Raw genomic sequence first — 20,750 nt, 5'->3', positions numbered from 1 at the left:
CCAAACATGAACATTCTACCCCTCTGAGACAAAGGAAGCAGCACTGTTTGCTGCTCTGCTGTTGTAGTCACTGCCTCTTCCTGATGGTCAGTCTTCGAATCCACATGGAAATCAAACAGACCAGTAAAACCCGCTTCAAAGTGTACTTTTAAAGCTCACCAACTTTTTAACCAAAAAACCCCCACAAGTCTTGGTCAGTAGTGTTAGCTAACAAAACATTTCCCAAGTTTCCTCTTTAAATTCCTTGAAACAGGAGACAAAAGAAAAATCAGGCAGAAGAGAGTATGACCAAAGCTTTCACAAAAAATTTCCTTGACATCCAGAGGATTTGCTGAGGTCTGAAACATTGAAGTTAACTTTATCCTGTTATCTTCTCCTTCTCCCTGTGCACTCTATAAATTTGGTTCTTTCTTCCCCTCCAGACCATTTCTTCCTTGAAGCAAAACTGGGTCAAAAGGATCTCATCCCAAGTCACTATCTCAATTCAACCATGGGGAAATAGCTCTTTCCCATTTCCTACTTGAATTTTAAATCTCACACTTACTGCTCTGTGTAATTTTTGATCACTTTAAATTTTGTCTTTCATCCACAACTGAAGCTGGAACAACTGTTTCTCAATAAATAACACATCCCATGATGTAAGAGTCTCTTTCCATCTGCAGAATATCTAAAACCAGTTGTAATTTCCTCAAATGCATTTTGCTTTCTACCATTGTCAAATGAATTATTTTGTTCTGTAGAACTCTAGTTGCAAACACCATCCTGCAAACATCTGCAACTGTTTAATTTACCAATTATTTCAATAAGCACATATATATAATTATCTACCAAGTCAGTTTGTAAAGAAATACTTAATGTTCCAGACTGAGCTTTGCTCAGCTATTATTGGTCATGACTGGGACTGGTTCCAGCCCTCGGCTGAGAGAGCAAAAATAACTGTGTAGCTTATATACATTTCTGTGTCACTGAATACTTTTGCATTTAGAGTCTGAATGTAACTCCTCTCAGATATTTTCCAGATAAAGTTTTTTACCAGAGAACAGACAAAACCAGACATAAAAGTAGCTGCCAAAATTCACTCAAATGTTAATTCATAGCAAACGTATTTTTGGAATACCAACTTTCAAACATAGTCCTATACAAGCTGAACCAGCAACAAGGCCTCCCATTGATAGTGCTAAGGTCAAAAGCTTTATGATTAAATTACAGTGTTTATAGCACTCTCCTTCAGAGAGAATAGGAAGGCTTGTTAACAGGTTCATAAATCAAGGTGTAAAGATTAACCCAGTCATCCAGGCATATATGTCATTACTGAAAATATATGTTTTTAGAACATGGTAAATAACAAGATTAGTGTTTACTGTTACGTGCTGAATATAGACTGGGGTAATCTTTCCCCTATATACTATGGGATATATAATAGATCCTGAAAACCTATCAGCATTCTGCTTCAATATAGCTTTTATTCTTCTGAGTTGGGTTAAACAGTTCCTGGATTCCTGATTATATCAAGTAGTGAACAAAACTAACACATGAAGAAACCAGCTCTCCATGTTAGCATGCTACAGAACTTGCAGTTGTACTTACCTGAAGTGACAGCCCCTCTGGGTATACACTCCTTACTGTCCTTTACTTAAATGCTACAGCTTCTTTTCTTTAAGTGTACTTACTTTTGAATGGAAGACTAAACAATGACTGTTATATCCTAATTTAATCCGTGTAAAACCCCACATCTAAAGGGTTTGAACAATAAAATTAAATGAAAGAAGATGTTAACACTGAGTACAAATGCCCAAAACCAAACTCCAGCACACAATTCTCTTACAAATAAAAACTACATGACATGACTCCAATGGAGTTTAGAGCCCAATTCCTGATCTGTCTGCAAGATATTCTGAAATCCAGGGACACTGAACCCCTTGGCAATTTAAAAAGTTAATTTAATCAGAGTTACATTTAACTCCTGGTTGTCTGTGGACAAATTATACAGGTTGCAGCTCAGTGGCGTCCTGCTTTCCCAAAAAAGCCTTTGGCCACCACACAGAGCCCAGCACGAACCTTCGAATTTTCCTGCAGAAGAAAAGAACTTCTTTCTAAACCAAACTCCCCCAATTCCCTTTTTTCTTCAGTTACACATTTCTGTATAGAAATTAAATCAGTTCTCTATCTCTTCATCTTCATACCTGTCACATCAAAACAATAGTTCTAGTTTCTATTCCTCTTGTGCACATTTTATCAAATTTCTTCCCAATTGATAGTTTAGGGAGAATATAATGCAAAACAATTTGCTGTAGATAACTCCTTTCCCAAAAAGGAAAAAAATACGCACAAATTCCCTAACATATTCAAGGCTGTTGCTGTGCATTTTCTCAAACATATAGTCATCATTGTCAAATCCTCCCAACACGCCCCCAAAAGCCTTGGTATGAGCTTTGGGAGAAACACTGCATAGGTTTTTAACTGCATACAAATTATTTCACACCTCTTTTTAATGGCACTGTCTGGCAACAGTACAGCTTGGGCTTTTAATAATACCTTATTTTACAGCTCCAAAAGAAAATTGAGTTCCCTGGGTTTGCAACTTGCATTTATGGATTTCAACATGATAGTTGTCAATACCAGGAATAGTTATTGGGAAAAATGAAAGAGAAAACAAGGGAGGAAACAATGTGTAGTTTAAAGCCAATGGGAAACTCACCTGAGATGCCACTACCTTTATAGTGGTTCATCCATCTGCTGTCTTGGAACAATGCTTCTCATGCTTGAGCTGTGTACCAGATGCAAAAATTAGAGAGGTAACCCAGGAACCAGCAACAGGATCTAGAAAATAAATAGATACCTTCTCAATAACAGGGGTTTACAAATTATTTTCTTTCTGATTCACCAAGCTCATAGAAAACCACCTGCTGGAAGACAGCCTGTACAATTCCCTTGCCAAACAGTCCCCCACAGGCTGTGATTCTGCCATTCCACCCCATCAGTTTCTTCAGATATGCTTCAAGGAGCTGAAAGGAGTTGGCGGCTTGGAGAACCCCGCTCAGATTCAGTGAGGTGCTGCTGAACTCTATATCTTTGCTCATGCTCTCTGGCACACGTGCTGCTTGCATGGTCTGAATATCATGTTGCCCTGATGATTCATGCAGGGAGCTGGTGGAGGCTGTCACAGCTCCTTTTTTCCTGTGCACCTAGGTTTCCATCACTCAGACACCAGGTGCCAGCAGAAGAGATACGTGCAGGTGTCGTTCAGCAACGATGACACATTTGGCCAAGGCAAGCAGATAACCTGGGAGTTGGGAAGTGATCCCAGTTCAGACACAAATCCCAGTATCATCAGTTACTTTTTTTTTAGTGTCAATTTGTGGAAGCTCCAGCCCAACCAGAAACCACTGAAAGCAGTGAAAACATGCACCGGGAAATCTGCAGAATCAGCAAGATCTTTGAAAGTGTTTGGCATTTTAACTCTAGGTGTGCGAACACTAAGGGCAATGAGAGAAAGACAGAGGTGGGTTAATGCTGACACCATCCATGAGAGTGCTGCTGAGCCACAGGTGTCAGCATCCGCCCAGCTTTAGTAAATGCAGCCACAGAGATCACGTTGCACAGGTGGATGTAAGTGCCTTTCTCACTCATGAAACTTAGTCTCTCCATGCCTCAGGTGCCCTATTCAGAAATACAAATAATGTTTCTCTCCAGCCAGGATTCATTAATGTCAGCGAAGCACTTAAGAGTTCGGATGAAAGTGTTTTCTCTATAGATATGGCCAATATTATTACACACTGAGCTACTATTCCTTCAAGAAACACAACTGAAATACATTTAGTCATGTAGAAAGGCTTCTGGGGGATCTGTATACATTAGAGAGCGAAGGCTATGAGCTGGCTCTGCTCCATTTATGTAAGTCCTGCTCCATTAATTTTGGTCTCACTTTAGTTGGACAAGTTATATAATTTTTCCAAGACAGCGCTGGACATGTGACCCAAAATTTTACTTTCTGAACTTTAACAATAACAGTCCCTTTTGCCAAAAGCCCTTTATAAGTGCACACTAAAGAAAACAGCAATCAGTAAATTAAAAAGGGCTGTTAGACACCTCATAATAATAATTAGCATTTTATACCTTTTCATATGTTCAAAGCAACATGCACAAGTTACCCAACTAATCCCAGCTCCCTGGGATTCTCTTGCTCCATTGCACTGGCCAGGTCCATGCCCACCTGCACGGCTCAGCAGACCATGCCAGGAGGAAGATGGATGATACAGCCTTGTGTATGCTGGCCGGCTGCCTTGACCCCACCTGGCCACCCATGGTATTCCATCGAGCCACAGACCACCTTTCCTAGCAAGTTTTTCCAGTCACAGGCACCTACCAGAACCTGCCCCTCTCCGGGCTGCAAAGCAGCACTGTAGCTATGCTCGACAGCAGCTTGCAGGACCCAGACCAGAGAAAGGTTTGCCCAGAGAAAGGGCAAACCTTTGTGCAAGCCTCAGGCTCAGCAAGCAGGGCAGGATGGGGCTGTGTGTCTCCCAGTGCCCAGTTTACAAGTGAAGATGCCTCTGAGACCCAAAACTGCAAGGGGCCCCCATGTGCTCGAAGCAGTGGAGGAACACCTGGTTCCCTCCAAGTTGCCCAGGGCCTCGCTGGAGTATGGAAGACCCTTGAATCTCCAGCAAAGCATGATTTGAAATTCAGACTTTATGAGACCACCCACAGTCTCCCAGAGGCTTTTGCCACTCTCATCTATCACTAAACACAAAGTTTCTTTTCCTAATGCAAGTACAATCACAAAGAGGCTAAGCCAAACAAAGCTCAAGTGTCCCCTCCTCTCCTCTGTGGAGAGGGTAAGAGTGAGGGTTTCTCCCTTCTCTCAATAGACACTTTTGGGCAGCTAAGTGGGTTAATGCACATGGCTGAACCACAGGGACTGTCCGCATGGGAAAAGTGAAAGCAAAAGATTTTAGCCTAAATCTTGGCAAAGGAGATTTGTCCTGCCAATGAAAACTTTGACAAATGTGTCCTATTGTCTTTCCTCAGTTTGCCATTTCCCTGCCAAATGGGCATCAGTTTGAAGCATTGCATAAAATATTGGTGCAAGTCACTGATCTCTGGTTGGGTCCCTGCATCAAATACACACATAGAGCTACAGATTTTTTTTTTTCTTTTAAATAGAAATTGTTTCAATAATTGAATTCAAAGCCCATCAAGATCAAGGGCCAAATTACCTTTGTTATTCACAGGATCAGGCCTTCATGACATGATATGTGTTAATCCATGATAACGGTGCATGTTTTAATGAAAGAAATCAACTAAAGTAGGAACAGCATATCTGAGATCTCTAAAGATTCCTTAAATATGAGTCCCCAGGTTCCTGTTTTGTGTGTTCTCACATTTAGAACACTGTGATATTTCACCTCCCTCTGCTTTAATCTTCTGACAGTCCGTATAGTGTAGTACTGTGAGGTTTTGGGGTGGACAATTGTCAGCGTTTGGGCTTTTTAATTATATCTAAATAAATTTTAACTGTATTACAATCTAGGAATGTCTAGAAAAGATATTTAAATATCCTCACTCATAAACAATTCAAGCTGCACTAAATTCAGACCTTCAAATTAAACCCTGAATGATTCCAGGGACAATTTCAGTTTTGGCTGGCTCCATGACCTATCCTGCAGAGCAGATCCCAAATGCAGAGGTAGAATTTCTACATACCTGAATACATCGCTTGCTAGCAGCACCCCAAATACCTTGCACACACTATTTCAGAAGTGAGCTCAAATCCTCATGTAGATTTGATGATACAGTGCCGCAATCACAGAAGGATCAAAATGTGTCCCTTGGTCCATCTCCAGAAGAAATGACATTAGGTGAGTTACACCAATGGGTCTTGAACAGGTAGATTGAAGAAGATAAATGTGCACATAATTGAAATATTTTAACTGATTTTTACTCTTTTACCCACTAAAAACTTATTTTTAAATTAGTGTTTATGCAAGTGATTTTACACCTGGCTCTATCTTTTTTTCCAAACCAGCAGGACAAAATTTGATTTAAAATGCAAGAAAGAAGTCTCTTTTCTCTTGCTTATGGCAGAGCTACACTGTTGTACTCTTCTTCCAATGCAGTCTTCACATTTTCATTTCTTGAGAGTGACTTTTTCTGACTATACAAATATGTAGCCTAGCTGTTTAGAAAAATGAAATCATAGAATCATAAAATATACTGAGTTGGAATCAACTTTTGCCTTTCTCTCTCTTTTTCCCATTCTGTCTTCTCAATAGACCAACCAAAACCCCTCAGATTAAGACTCTGAACCTGCCTGCAGCACCACTGAAGGAACTCTGACAGCCCAGAGAGTTGAACACCCACATAAACCTCTCCAGGGCTGGGGACTGAGCTCTCTGCAGCTCCTGTCTTCTACAGCTCAGCCTGGCAGTGACAGTAAGAGGCAAGGCGAGTGATTAATGGAGGCTGACAAGAGCATCGCTCCATCACTTTGCTGGGGGCTGTGCACTGGTTTCAGCAGGATGCTCAGCCACTACTGTGCAGAAGGCCCTTGGAGAGCTGTTTCTGCTGGCCAGGAGTCTCCCTGCTGAATGACACTCTGTTCTTAACAGGGCCTCACATGTAACACTAGAAAGTGCTTGTCAGCCCTTGCCTTGCTCAAAGTGTTTCATGCCTCACACTTTCCTTCAGGATGTTTCTTACTCCTTGTCACTGGTGGTAGGTGCAGCCCCACCACTTCAAGAGACTGTTTACCAGACACCATGGGGCAGTCTAGAGGAAAATCATGAACAATTGATTTTTGTAGCTCAAAAGTGGGTCTGTCCAACTAAAGCCTGACGGTAGATTTGCCTACTAGAGAGTGCAAGAGCTCTTCATTGCAAATGTATGTGCAATGTGACACTGTGCTCACCTGTGTTTTTCCTCCAATACACTCTTTTCAGTTGTCACAGATATTTGCAAAGCCGAAAGAGACAGGGACCAAACCTGCAGGTACCATCCTGGTGTAACGGGTCCAGATCTGGTTAACAGGACTTACCCATTTACAGCAAGTCTACAAAAGCACAAGGAGGTTCAGCCTGCCTCTGGCTGCTCTTCATATGATCTATAGATACACGTTGTAAGTAGTTAATCGCGCTTACAAGAGCTTCATATTCATTACTCAGTGATATACAAAATATTTTTTTATCTATTAAATCTTCACTATCTGCAATTATTCCCCAGGGCACAATAGATAGTGAGTCAGCAGGCACAGATTTAATTATCAGCTTTTACTGTAAGATGATGATGTTTATTGATATCACTATCAGACAGACACTGAAATGAAGCAGATGTTAATCTGAGGTTAAGCTCCAGTAGGCGCCTAGCAGTCTGACCAAAGGGACTGATGTTCATCAGATAATAAAAGAGGAGACCTCCCTGCCTTCCTCCCTCTGTTTCTCCAGAGGCCTGCACAGATGTACAGCCTTGTTTTGCAAATTCCTCCTTGCACCATTTCCAACCCCCTCTAACAAGCAGCTTGCCCCTTATTGCACAGCTTTCAGTCAGATCTAGCAGACAGTTTAATCCAGCATTTTATTTTGCTTATATAGGAACTTTATAGTTGGGTTTGGTTTATTTTTCTCCATCATGCCCTAAAGGGTGATGCCAGAGAAGTTGAAAACAGAAGTGAAGTGGTCACAAAGTTGATGTGACATCACAATCGTGAGCAGAAAGTCTGTTACAGATTCCCATCACACCAATATTTGCCTTAAGTAAATCTATAGAAAGGTAAAACACTGCTCTCAAATTCAAATGATACAATGCAATGAAGAGGGGCCTTCTGTGGGGAAGGAGAGGATGACAAAGTTAACAGCAGCTTTCTACGTTTCTCAGAATGCCATCACTTTCTACTGCTGAGAGCAATGATGTGACAGCCTATATACTAATAAAAAATATGTTGGCTGCTGACACTCACTGAAATATATTAATATTTAACATTAGAATTTGCAAAATGACTACTGAGCTGGTGCAAATGATCATTCAGAAAAGTAATTTTCATGGGTCTTTCAGTGGTACACTTTTTTCCTAACAAGAATGTATCTGCCAGTTGCAGTGGAAGATGAGTGGAAAAAAACCCCACATGTTCTACTTTCTACATAGACAATAGTGCTGCATCCTACAGCAATACCATACTTTGTATTTTTATTATTACCATTTGTGGATCATTGTGAGCGTTATTAAGCCACATCATGTTGCAGCAGCATCCAGACTCTTCTGCTCTGCTTCCAGCCCAGCAATGGCATCGTCCAGCCTCATGTTCAGCCTGCCAGACTAAATGGGTGATCTTGCTCTGGCCTTGACTTGAGTAGATGTGGGCAAGACTCTGGGCACAGGACTGCAGGACATGGCATAAGCAGGTTTTGCACAGTAGAGATGTCTCATGTGTCCAAAGAGCTGATTGTCTGTCTCAAGAGGTACAAAGTAGAGACACAGAAATAAAGCACCACATTGACCAACCTCAAAGAGCAGTTAAGTGGTGAAGCTGGAACCAGAACAGAAAGTTGCTACATTGCATTGATTCATAAAGTCCCTCAGGTCATATTTGATCTGCAAAGGTCAAAGTGAGGAGTCTGATCGAACATGAAGATCCTCTCCTTGAGGTCCTTCTCTTACCAGCACCCCAGTTTGATACCTGGATGCAGGACCCTCAAAGAGCCGACGGTGGCACATGTTTAAGATAATGTTCAAGGGCTGCTTTAAGTTACTTTGAAGAGAGATTCAGCACCCCTGGAGACTTGGCAAAATTAATGAGATGGGGGAGCAATGATCTTTTTTTTTTCAATTAAAAAGAGAAAAAGAAGGAGCGAGACCAACCTTTGGAATTTCAACATGCGAGAACAGATCATTTGCAAGAGTCACACTCAATCTCTGTGCCTAGCTGAAGGGAATTTGTGGTTTCATTTCAGGCCCTTTAAGACTGTTTTTCATGTCAAAATTACATATTTGCTATACTTTGTCGCTCTTCCAGGATTTACTGAAACAAAGGAAACATTTGAATGAGATTTGAGACAACTTCTTTCTCACCCGTCAGGAAGGTAATCCCCAACCTTCAGATAAATGCAGGCATGTGGTTTCCAGTATTCTCACTCCATATGTCTTCACAAACACCAAATAGATCTAAAGTAAAAGGACGTGTTTTTCCCTCATAGATCAAAAAGTTATAGTGATGGACCTTGCCCAGTATGATCCAGACTTTCATCCATATAATGCCTTCATTTGTACTCCCTATGGAAATACAGACACCCTGGCACAGAAATCAGGAGAAAGATTGAAGATACCAACCCATTCCAGCACTACTGATCTCAGCCATACCAGCAGTAACTGGAACAAAAGCATAATGCCTTATTTAGGAATTGATCTTTACAGGTGAACCACTGCAACAATTTGACCACTGTAACTCTGAAACGAGGTAACCACTCCATGGTAGTGTTTTGTCCTGACTCACGTTCCTAAAGAAAAATTATGTTTAATGTTTTGTGACAGCTCTTTTCCTCCATTATTTTGGAATGAGCACTATAGAAGAAACACTATAGCTCTAATATCTGCTACTTAATGAAACCTTGTGCATCTGAAGTCTACCTTCATGGGTTCATGTTCATACTGGATTTGGGGAAATATCAATGAAAGTAGAGGAAGTGACTACAGCAAAACAGAAAAAAAAACAAAGGTGGACATAGAAAGCCAGCACCACACCACACCTCCAACCCTAATTAAAGGAAAATTTAATCTGTGTATATCCATTCACATGAGGAATTTTTGTCAGTACAGCTGTTTCAGTCACAAATCACACCTCAGTAATCTGGACACTGTCTGTACAGTAAGTCCAACCCTTACCTTACTCCAGAGGCAAGTTTCCTCTGCTATAAAATGTAATATAGGGTGAAAACTTGGGACACCAAGCTTGAGTAGCCTTGACACAACCAAAGCCTCCTTATTTCCTGTATGAACTGTTGGGTCTGGCACTGGCATGAATGGGTCTGTGGCACTGGCACTAACAGGTCAGGCAGGGGAAACAGCAACTGGAATGACAGCTGCCCACTTGGCTCCAGACCTTGCTGTCCCAAGAGTACATTTCTCAATACTTTTGCTTTTCTTTCTACATGGCTGGATACCTTTCCAGAGCAAGGAAGCGGGGGGGGGTGGGGGGGGAGGGGGGAGAGAGGGGAGAATACTTTACGTGGGATTTTTCCATTGGAGAAGGATGTAGATATGCAATTAATTTTTTCCAGGAAGGTAAACATTGAGCTAGACAAGATTGTCTTCAAAATCCCATTGACACACCAATACATTTAGTATGTAATATAGGAAAGTCTGTATGACACACTGTGATGTTTCTTTCTGACATAAATGGACAGAAGTTATACATAATGCAAAGCCCTAAATGCTGACAGACATTTGCAAGAATGTTTACATTTATTTTTCATAACCTCAAGAAATCGATCTATAAAGACCTCCCATGAGAGACTGCCTTTGGCCCTGAAATATTGTCCTGAGAGACTGTGTTTCTATCTTCCATCTGACACATTTTACAGAGGGTATCAGCATATGGATTTGCACCTCAGCTGTGTCATGAGCAAAGAATTGCTATGGTTTTAATATACTATGCTGGGACATTTAAACATTGATATTGTGAGGTACTACTTTACAATTCCCATTAGATTTGTTGTAAAGCACACATTTATGAAACAAAATATTGCTGTATTCACCCATAAAACTCTGTGTTATAACAGTACTGAGCATCTGGTTTTAATCAGAAGTCAGGAAATTCACTGTTCTAGCTGGAACTCCATCCTTTCCTAAACTCACTGAGTTTAACTTCTGCATGCATCTCAGATGTGAACAGGTTTCATAAAAGTCTTGCTGCCCCTACTGAAAGATAAGCACAACAGGCATATGGGTTTGGAGTTAAGTGACATTATCAGGGACATTTCTACTTTTTGAGTATTTCTGATGGAGCAGCTTGAACAGCGACAGTGAAGTAGGACAAAGGGACAACACAGAACATCATTGCTAATAGTCTACATAATGGTGTTAGTGCTGTGAACCGGGCACATTTGAACTCAACTTTTGAATTTAAGCTCTATCTGAAAATGGTTCAATACTTTTGGGTTCTGTTTAAATGAATTTAGTGCTTCCTTTCTCTAAAACTACATTAGGGATTTTGCCAACAAACTACAATCAGGATTGAGCACCAAAATTAATTTTTTTAGTGTAAATCTTTTCTAAATCATTTTGTTCTTGATTAAAACAAAAATCCATAGGAGGAAAGAAAATAAATTAGTGTAATGCACATAAACAAAGTGGTTGAATTAATGTTGTACAAACAGTTTTGAATGTACTATTTAATAATTTTCAATTGATCAGCTTTGCTAGTAAATAAATGGATTTTCATTTATGGGGGGGTTGTAAGAGTTCTACAATATATCTAGTATTCTCTTGATCATTTCAATCTTTGTTTTTGAGGCTTTTCTCCGCTCCTACAGCTAAGTCATGCCCTCAGTTATAAGTTTGATTAAAAATTGGGCCCCAAAGCCCTTCCCAAGAAAATAAATGGAGTTATCAAAGTATAGGAAGAAAGCTGAATGAATGCAAACACTCTTAAAATCTAAAAACAAATTGAGAGTTCTACAAAACCAGATGCTCCAGCAGCATTCACCAAATCGGTGAAAGGTTCTTTTCACCTGTGATCCTATACATTCACATGACTTCTCTGAAGCTTAGCCAAACTCTTGTGATCTGCAAAGTTCTGCAAGAAAAAACCAGAAAGGTTTGAAGGGGGCAAAAAAATCCCAAAACAAACACAACCCACTACACGAAAAAAACCCCTAAACATCTCATGACCTGCAGGATTGAAGCTGTGACTGGAAATCTTGCAGAGAATTAGCCAGTCTCTCAATTTTCTCAACACTGATCATAGATGTACATCAGTAGGGACATGCTACCTCAAGCTCACAATCCCTTTTTTATCCAGCAGCCAACAAGGCAAATCATACACTCACAATTATATTTAGCTCTTAGAGTTTTAAAGATAAATATATTATCCTGCTCAGAGTACCAGTAGATGGATGTCACTTTCATCTAACGTCTGAAACACTGAAGCAATTCACTGTTGTGTCCCTTTCACCTGATAGGATGGAAAAATTTAAGCTACACATTTCCAGGAATATCTAAATTCCTTTTTGACAAAGTGTCAATGGACATTGCTTCGTAGCTGTGGTGGTGAAGTAGATGAATGGCCTGCCTGCACAAATCTGTGTGTTTCAATGGGGCTAGGTGGTCACTCAGTAAGACAGAGTGTGTGATAAGTCAATACAGTTCAGTCAGGTAATCAACAAGATGATGTTGGTATTTGATCCAGATTCCCTATTGGCTTGAGTGCAACAGTGGGCATGTGTGTAAAGCACAACCCAGTGTGAATACATGTTGCAGATTGGCTCTATCATCTCTCTGCCCAGAAGTACTGAATAGAACCTCACCCACAGAGGTAGCTCAGACCTCATTCATCCATGGACTGGGGCAAAAGTGAGGCTCTGTGCCCTTGGAAAGAGTTTTGTTCCTCTGAACAAACCAGCTTTGTAGTATTTTTTTATATATTCGTTGTTCATTAGTTTAATAACATAATCTATTCTATTAAATCTTTAATTCTTTAATTCAAAATATGCTACTGTAAAGGTGGAAACACACAAACATGCATCCAGAAGAGCCTCAAAACACTGCATTAGAAATAGTAGTTTCACACGTGGAAGTAATAGGAGGAGAAATCTGTAAGGAAGAACTTACATTAATTTATGTCATATGAGCTATGATCTAAATTTGTCTTCAGGAAAGGCTGTTCTGATGAACCATTGCCTTTAACCACTGTTTCTTCATTCCCTCTGTCTCTTCTAGACCATTAACAGGATAAATAAACTCCCATTTCATCTTTATGATGAGGAGACTCAAAATGTGCCAGCTGTTTCTTAAATCATCATTTAAGATGCTTCCTGTCCTTGTGGGCATTTATTTGGCTTTTATGTATTTGAAGAAGCAGACTATGGATGCTTGTTAGCTATGCACTGCATGCAGGATAAATGCAAATGCTTGATGGTGTACCAAATATGCCCCTTTGTTTTTGCAGATGGGAAGCAGAGGGATACTACCCAGGTTACAAAGCCATCTAAATGTAAGGCTGAATGAACTATAATAGAACAATAGATGGTGGAAAAAAAAAGTAGCCAAAAAGAAACCAGAAGAAAAAATACACATTAAACTGGAAAAAGGTGAAGTGTGAAATCTATCCCTTTTCTATAAACACATGTGGAAAGAATAACACCTAGGCTTTTTATTGTTGGCTTCCCCCCCACATTTACATTCCAAGAGAACATCTGCCAACTTTTGGCCATATCCGTTTCTCTTCTGTTGTTTGCCAGTATTAGTGCACTCTAGCACACATTCTTTCCTAAGACTTCAAAACGAGTCATTTGTTAGGTCTAACTGTTTAAAGAACCCAGCCACCCTTCCCTCCCTTGCTTAGAGCAAGCTGGGTGGTACACAGCGCATTCGCACACCCCGGCTTACACACCACGAGCTTGGCTGAAACCTTTAATTGCAAAGGCTCTTGAACCAGACTTCACACTGCACGCCCTGTATTACTGTAGATCAGAAGACCCCGCACCAATACATTCAAGTGCTTCTAATGCTCCCTTTGTCCTAAAATACACAGTGAAGCAAACATACCTGTGTTTTGCTTATTGAAGCTGCTGATGCAGAGCTTCAGTACTTCTGCTCTGTAAAGCATTTCTAAAATCTTAGATCTGGATCTGCTTATGGTTACACATATAAACAGAGGGTGAATTCACCTCTGCACAAAAAGATTAGCACAGTTTAACTGTTAAAGATGGACTCTATGGTGAACAGGCTCTAGACAAAGGGCTGAGTTTTACCAAAAAAAAGATTAATTAACACCATTAAAAAATTAAATATTGAATAAGTTACGGTGTACAATACTCACTCTTTTCATATAATAATGTGACAATGGGGTAAGATTCAGATTTGATGTAAAGTATGCCAACACATTGCTAAAGCTGCACCCACTTCAAACAGGTCTGTCTCTGGAGCAGAAAGGAATATAAATCTGAGTCAGCTTGTTTCCAAGTCCACTGATTTTAATGTTAGCTTTGTTTATAAGAGTAGCCCTTCTGTTGTTACTTCTTTCAAAAATCAAAAAAACCCTGTCACACCAAGAGCTATTAGAATATATGTAAAAATTCTTATGCCCTGCTCTCTCTCTCTCTCTCTCTGTATCTCTGTCCTTCTTTCCTTCTCTTTTTTTCTTCTAGTGGAGAGAGTGGAAAAGCTTGCAAGGACCTGTTAGCAGGTACCTACCTGCTACCTAAGGTAGCAGCATCCTCAGCCACAAAGCCCTGAATTTGCATTTTGAGTAAATGATATATGGGGTGCAGAAGAAGAGTAGTGAGCCACTGTCTGGATGAAGATTTTAGGTTTGGTTTATTATTACATTAAGCCTCAAGGTAGGTCAGATACAGATCCAGCTGCCTTAACATTTGATAGTGTTCAGTTCTGGGGTCACGGTCACCCCTCTATTACAAAATTGGGCTCATAGTGTGTTCTGATGTACTTCCTGTAGTTCATACAGATTATTAGGTATAGAAAAGAGAAAAGGACTATTGTAATTACAACATACAGTAAGCAGTAGTGAGTGCAATACATCTGTCTTCTGAAGGTGGTGCTAAGCACATTTCTGCATTTAGACAAACAAAACTCTCTTAGAGGTCAAAAATCATAGTACAGTGATTAAAGATACAGACAAAGCCAAAAAATGGGCATTTAATAGCATGTTTAGGCTCTCATTTAGGAGATTTTGTGGAGAAGAGTGTTACTTAAAACTAACTGCTGTTGACCATTGGAGAAATGAGGAAAGATAATATAATCTTATGCAATCCCAGTTTTGGTCTGTTCCCTTGACCTGGATTAACCTTTTTCCTTTTATCTGTATTTTAATTCCAAACACCTCACTTGAATGCGACTGTATCCAGGTCTCTGCTAAAAGCTTTAATGAGCAACACTAAGGTCAGCGGAAATGTTTGAACTTTATTATTATTTCATACAAATGCTGTAGGGATTCTTCAATCTCCCATAATTATTAGTGGTTTTGGTCTCCAGTGAGATGTTCAGCATCTGGCTGTATTAGTTTATTGATTTCTTTTTTAAATGGTTGTCTTTCAAGAGCCGTTTAAAACACGTTTCTTCTTCTTAACCTGCTGTGTACAGGCACACACACTGAACAAAGGTTGCACAGAGCTGGGTCCAACTTTCTTTTGCAAACAAGAAGTAAACAGCAAAATGGCCTTTATAATCTTAATGTAAATATTTCTATTTCTTTCTTGAGTGAAAAAATTATAAATTTATACATAACACACTTTCACTACTCTTACTATATTATGATTAACTACTGTTAATGGACCAATGAAATATCAGCTGGACATTCTTTCTGTTTATTACATCACAATCAAATGTATTGTTTTGTGCAATCAATATTAACAAAGACCATGTCTATTTAAATATGCACACTGTTGTGTAGACTGAATAGAGCACATAAAACTTGTTGGCTTTAATAAATAGAAAGCCCAGAGAAGCTAATTATTTTATAAATTATTAAGTGTTCTTTTCGTTGTTTGCATCCTATTAATACCTAGGGAACTTATTAATGGACCAGGACTTCAGCTGTTCTGTTTCCAGTAGCTGCTCACATAAAAGTGAGTAATTCCCTTACATGATGTCTTTGACTTAGTTGCAAAACCAATCCAAATAGGTTTGGAAAAAGACCACATGGGTGAGGCCAATATTGCTTCATGGACTGAAAATTGACAGGATCCCAAAACCTGTAATGAGCATACGGTGGGGGTCAGACTGATAGGGGCAGATTAGGGGTAACATGGACAAGACTGTCTGTGAACTGAAGCTCCTGGAATGTATGTGATATAATACTGGATACTGGAAAGGTAATAGTGTCACGCAGCAGTGAGTGCAAGCACAAACATGGCTCTAGGACTCAGATGTGCTTAAAATTAAAATTGAGATTGTATCCTAACTTCTTACCTGGAAAATAGACAGCTGCCAGACTACGGGTTCTTGATCTATGAAGTGTAGAAGTTCCTTGACAGCCTTGGTTTAGCTTCAGCTTGCGTCTTATAGAATGGGAGAGCCATAACCATCCCCTCCAGAAAGAAAGTAGGCAGGGAGAAGACATTTTGGTTGTAACACCTAGGCTTGAAGAGGAAGACGTGATAGTGGCCAGGGTCCCAGTACAAAAGGGCTTCTGCATCTTTATACATGACTATTACAGCAGTTGCCTCAAAAGTCAAGTTCCAAAGTCTTGAAATTGCAGGATATTAAGGATCCCTAAGGCTGGTAAAAAGGGACTAAGGCTTTTCACTGGTCTGAATCCAGTCCACCTTAGTACTGAGGAGTGCCTGAAAGTTAATCCCATGATGAATGGTCTTCACAAAGTTGGCTGGTTCTGGTCCACATCAAAATTGGCATTAAACAGCAGTCTCAATAAAAGATCAGAGCCAACTTAGGCTATCGCCCTTGCAGATTGTGTTTGGGGTGCATTCCTGAGGCTCTGGGGGAGGCTTCTAATGCCACTAGCTTCTTTCCTTTTCACATGCACAGAGATAAAGATGGCAAGTTATCAGAGAATGAAGCAATAACACCAAGTGTGTCCTGAAGACTAATGGAACAGTGTAGGTATCACCCTGAAATAACGAGATAAAATTACTCTCAATAAGACAAAAACACAATATATGTTAAGAAGGCATAGGCTTCCCCTAATTAATCCCATTCTGAATAACTTTTTTTTTTCCATAACTTTTTAAAGTGTTTTCATTCTGAAAGAGTGAAAAATTTTTGCCTGAAAGATAAACCTCTGCAAAGCTGCAAGTTTCTGCAAAAGGGACTTAAAATTAGATGTGTCATGCAGTTCTATGACTGGAGAACATTGCATCGCCTGTGTCCATTATGAATTAAAATGAATCATTCCTCACTTGCTTACAATAAAAATATGGCTTTAGAGAATTGAAATGTAAACTTCAATAAAGTCAGGATTTACTGAACTAAACAAATTCATTTTCTCCCTTGATCTTTAAAATTGCCCGTAGTTTTCTTACTTTGGACTTGTCAAGCTTTTCTCCCACTATGTTTCTAAGCTCCTCTTTTACGGTTTAATATATCACAAGTTAATTTCATTTTTAAAAGTCAGAGTACACCAATTTAAGGTCAATACTAAGTTTGCTACATACCCAGAAATTCTAATAATTTAAAAAGTTTTTTTGATAAGGGAAGTTTAGCCTAAAAAACATCAAGGATTCAACTATTTTAGTTCAACACACCTGCATGCAAAGCCTGAGAATAACATCTTGGCAACCAATTTAAAAACATAGTGAAGCCATGGTTAATATTTCTATACAAACAAGCAGCAACCTTCATATGCACAAAAAGGAGAACATGGCTTTTACTGGTTTGTGGGAATGTATAAGTAAAACAATACATAAAAACTTACTGTATTTAAGATTGGATCTACCTGTGAGCTACAGCAGATAATCTTCATTAGAACAGATTCTCTGAGTGGAGAACAAGAACCCCATATCTGCAATGCTGAGCCAACACATTATGCACTGTGACTTCATGAAACCAGTGGATCTATCAACATACATGATATCAGTTAACTGAATCCAGAACTGTGCGTTCTCTTCTCTTAAAGAAAGAGGGACATCAGGGATTTTGTTCGTTTGTTTGTTTTATTTTATAAATCAATAGCTTTATAAACATACAAATAAACCAAATATATTATATTTGTGTTGAAATATCATTTCAAGGTTCTACATTAAAGATTATTTTCAATTTAGAGCTGAATTTAGGAAACATTTAAAAGTCCAAACAGTATAATTACAAAAAATAGGTTTCCCAATCTTATTCTTTAAAGAATAGAATCAACTTAAAATTAGATCCTTGGACTGAAGGAAAGCAAAGGAAACAAAAACCCAGGATAGAATAGTAAACTAATTTTTAAGGAGTCTGAAACATCTTTATTTAGTCAGGTTTCAAAGTTAAAATCTTTATTTCCTTTGACTGGGGAAACTTCCAACTAAATGTTGACCGTCATTCAACACACTACTTGGATTTTAAGCTCACAAACATACTTCACCAGAGAAACTCAAAGTGCATGGATCAAAGTCTTTTTACTGTGTAACTTTTATGGAAACAAAATGCTTTTCTGAACTGGGGCCTTTACAGCTGGACTCTCTTCCCATCAAAATACACAAGATCAATGAACCAAAGGACAGGAATCCAAACTAGATTCTTTTAACAATGTTAATTAAATTAAACTATACTGAACTTAAAATCAAATCTACCAAATACTAATGATTCAACACAGTGGTTTCCTGCTCCTGAACACAGCTTAGTGTGCCAACACTTCTAAACCATTTCTCTTTCCGTGGAAATACCCTTGTTGCCATTTACACAGGAGAACGAGTCTTCATAGCTGTTAGTTCCAACTAACCTCTGGAAATGCCTATTTTACAAGTTTATTCTGAATTCAGAATGAATGTGATTAGAAAACAGACTCAACAATTCAAAACCACCTGCAAAAATCACTTTAGAAGACAAATGACAACCATCTACACAACAGAGCATTATAATTTTTGTACTTCTGACACCTTGGACTCAATGTTCTTACTGTTTACACCAACATAAATCAGAACTAACTTCACAAAGTTACGCAAGTGTGTAACTGTTTTAGATAAGAGGTAAGAGCCTTTCGATACTCTTTCCCATGTTGGCCTACAGAGCTGGTAGAAAAATTACAACATCCCAAACCTTTCTGGCAGGATTCAAAAAATCCCAGAAAAGCAGGATAGCAAACACAAAAATTAATAACATTTGCCACTATTAACCAGCTAATGAATTACAAGGAACACTAGTGGTAGGCACTGTAGCAGAGTTTAAAGGAGGTGTCCAATAGTTACAGTAGTAGGCTTCAAAGACAGAGGACTGAGAGGTACCATACAAATAATAAAAACATTATTAGTAATTTAGCTGATTTCCAGGTGTCTTCCAAAATGTTCTGAAAATGGCAAAGGAATTCAAGACAAGTGCTGAAAATCACTTAACATCACAGAATATTCTGAGTTGGAAAGGACCCACAATGATCATAGAGTCCAACTCTTATGTGAACGGCCCGTACGGGGATCAAAACCACAACCTTGGCATTCTTAGCACCATGCTCTGACCAACTGAGTTAATCTTATGTTAAACAGTTAAGCTACAACTCTGTATACAACAGAGCTTTATAAGAGAGTTAGTTCTTAGTAAATAACTGGAAGGGAACAGTAGCTGTTAGAAAGACAGTTACAAGAAAAATTGGTTTAGTTTTCCAATTGTTCCCTTGGATTTAACAGGCAGCAAAAATCAGCTGTGTGGAAGTCAGTCCAAACTGAGGTGGTTTTTTTGGTTTTTTGACCCACTCCTCCTGTTGTTTTGGAACAGCAACTGGTTGCACTTCTGTCCTCGCACTGTCCTACATAATGGACCAGGTTTTGGTGCCAGACACACTTCTGTGAGGCCAGGACAGCTCCAGCACATTCCTCTTCACAGGGCTGAAAGCAGACACAGACCCACCTCCTCGGTCCAGAGACAATCCTGTTACGCTCTGAGGGACCAGCGTATACTGGGAAATAAAATGGAAGAATCACCTTTTCCCTCAAATGTCGCCCACCATTAATAACATATGCCCACAAGTCATCCTACAGCGCACCAAACCTGAGAAATGCAAGATCCCATTTGGTGCTTGCTCACGGAAGCAGATACAAGAACATCTCAGGTGAAGTCCAAGAAGTTACACTGGCCTGTCAGCAGCACTGGGGAGAGGAATATAGTGTCCATGAACAGTATTTTAATAAAAACATTCATTTTGAACTAATTTTTCTGCATCATCTTCCGTTCCTGTTTCTCTTCAGCTGTCCTTGTGACCCATTTTCTAGGCAGTTTCTAGACTCTGTGTGTGTGTGTGAAGACCACTACTCACAACAAGCTCCATTAAGAAAATATTTATCACTCATAAATCACCCACTTGTCTATTTTCCCCTCAGTGTCCTTGTAGCAGGCAGTTAATGAAGTTAGCAGCAGTGATATTTATAGAGTACTCATTGCCAACACGTTGCTCATTGTAACTCTTCCAAGCAGAGATGACAGGGAAGGAGTGGCAAGGACTTCTCTAGTTGGTTTTGATTTGTGGGTTTTTTTCAAAAGCAAATTTTAGTGAAAAAATGAGTATTGTTTCAGTGTTTTGTGAGTTCCCATTCTCTGCTGACTTCCTTCTTTTCCCACTCAAACCCAGGCTGCTTCTAGTCTGGCTGCATCAGCAGGCTGGCTGGGGCAAGAGTGCAGGGCTCCCTTTCCAGCAGGGGCTTGGGATGGATGCTCCAGGGAACCTGGGGAGGGCCCTTCGCCACTGCCAGGGGGTGGCATGATTTCTCACCAACAGGAACCTCTTTCTGATGTCCTTGTTCTCTCTTCTCTTCAGTCAAAGTCTCTGCTGCTTTGTCGTATGTTATAGGCTGTTCTTCCGCTGGAGAAAAGATGGATATGTATTACTGAAAGCCATTTGAGAAGATTCACCACAATTAAGCTAAAAGAAAAGTAATGATAGC

The 20,750-nt window shown here is 39.6% G+C and overlaps 1 protein-coding gene across 2 annotated transcripts in view; it reads right to left on the bottom strand.

Moving 5' to 3' along the window:
* Nucleotides 1-17,835: 17,835 nt before the first annotated feature.
* Nucleotides 17,836-20,750, bottom strand: part of EGF (epidermal growth factor) — a 58,653-nt gene continuing 55,738 nt past the window's right edge. Inside the window, exon 25 of one of the 2 annotated variants that reach the window (XM_027721698.2) lies at nucleotides 17,836-20,668. In XM_027721698.2, coding sequence (XP_027577499.2) covers nucleotides 20,445-20,668 — 224 coding nt within the window. In that variant the 3' untranslated portion in view covers nucleotides 17,836-20,444. The remainder of the gene's footprint in view (nucleotides 20,669-20,750) is intronic. The other variant, XM_027721699.2, reaches the window with a different exon arrangement.

The sequence above is a fragment of the Pipra filicauda genome, unplaced genomic scaffold (genome assembly GCF_003945595.2).
Source record: "Pipra filicauda isolate LSUMZ 115617 unplaced genomic scaffold, ASM394559v2 scaffold17_size4572894_pilon, whole genome shotgun sequence".
Lineage (NCBI taxonomy): Eukaryota > Metazoa > Chordata > Aves > Passeriformes > Pipridae > Pipra > Pipra filicauda.
This window is presented reverse-complemented; position numbering and strand designations above follow the sequence as displayed.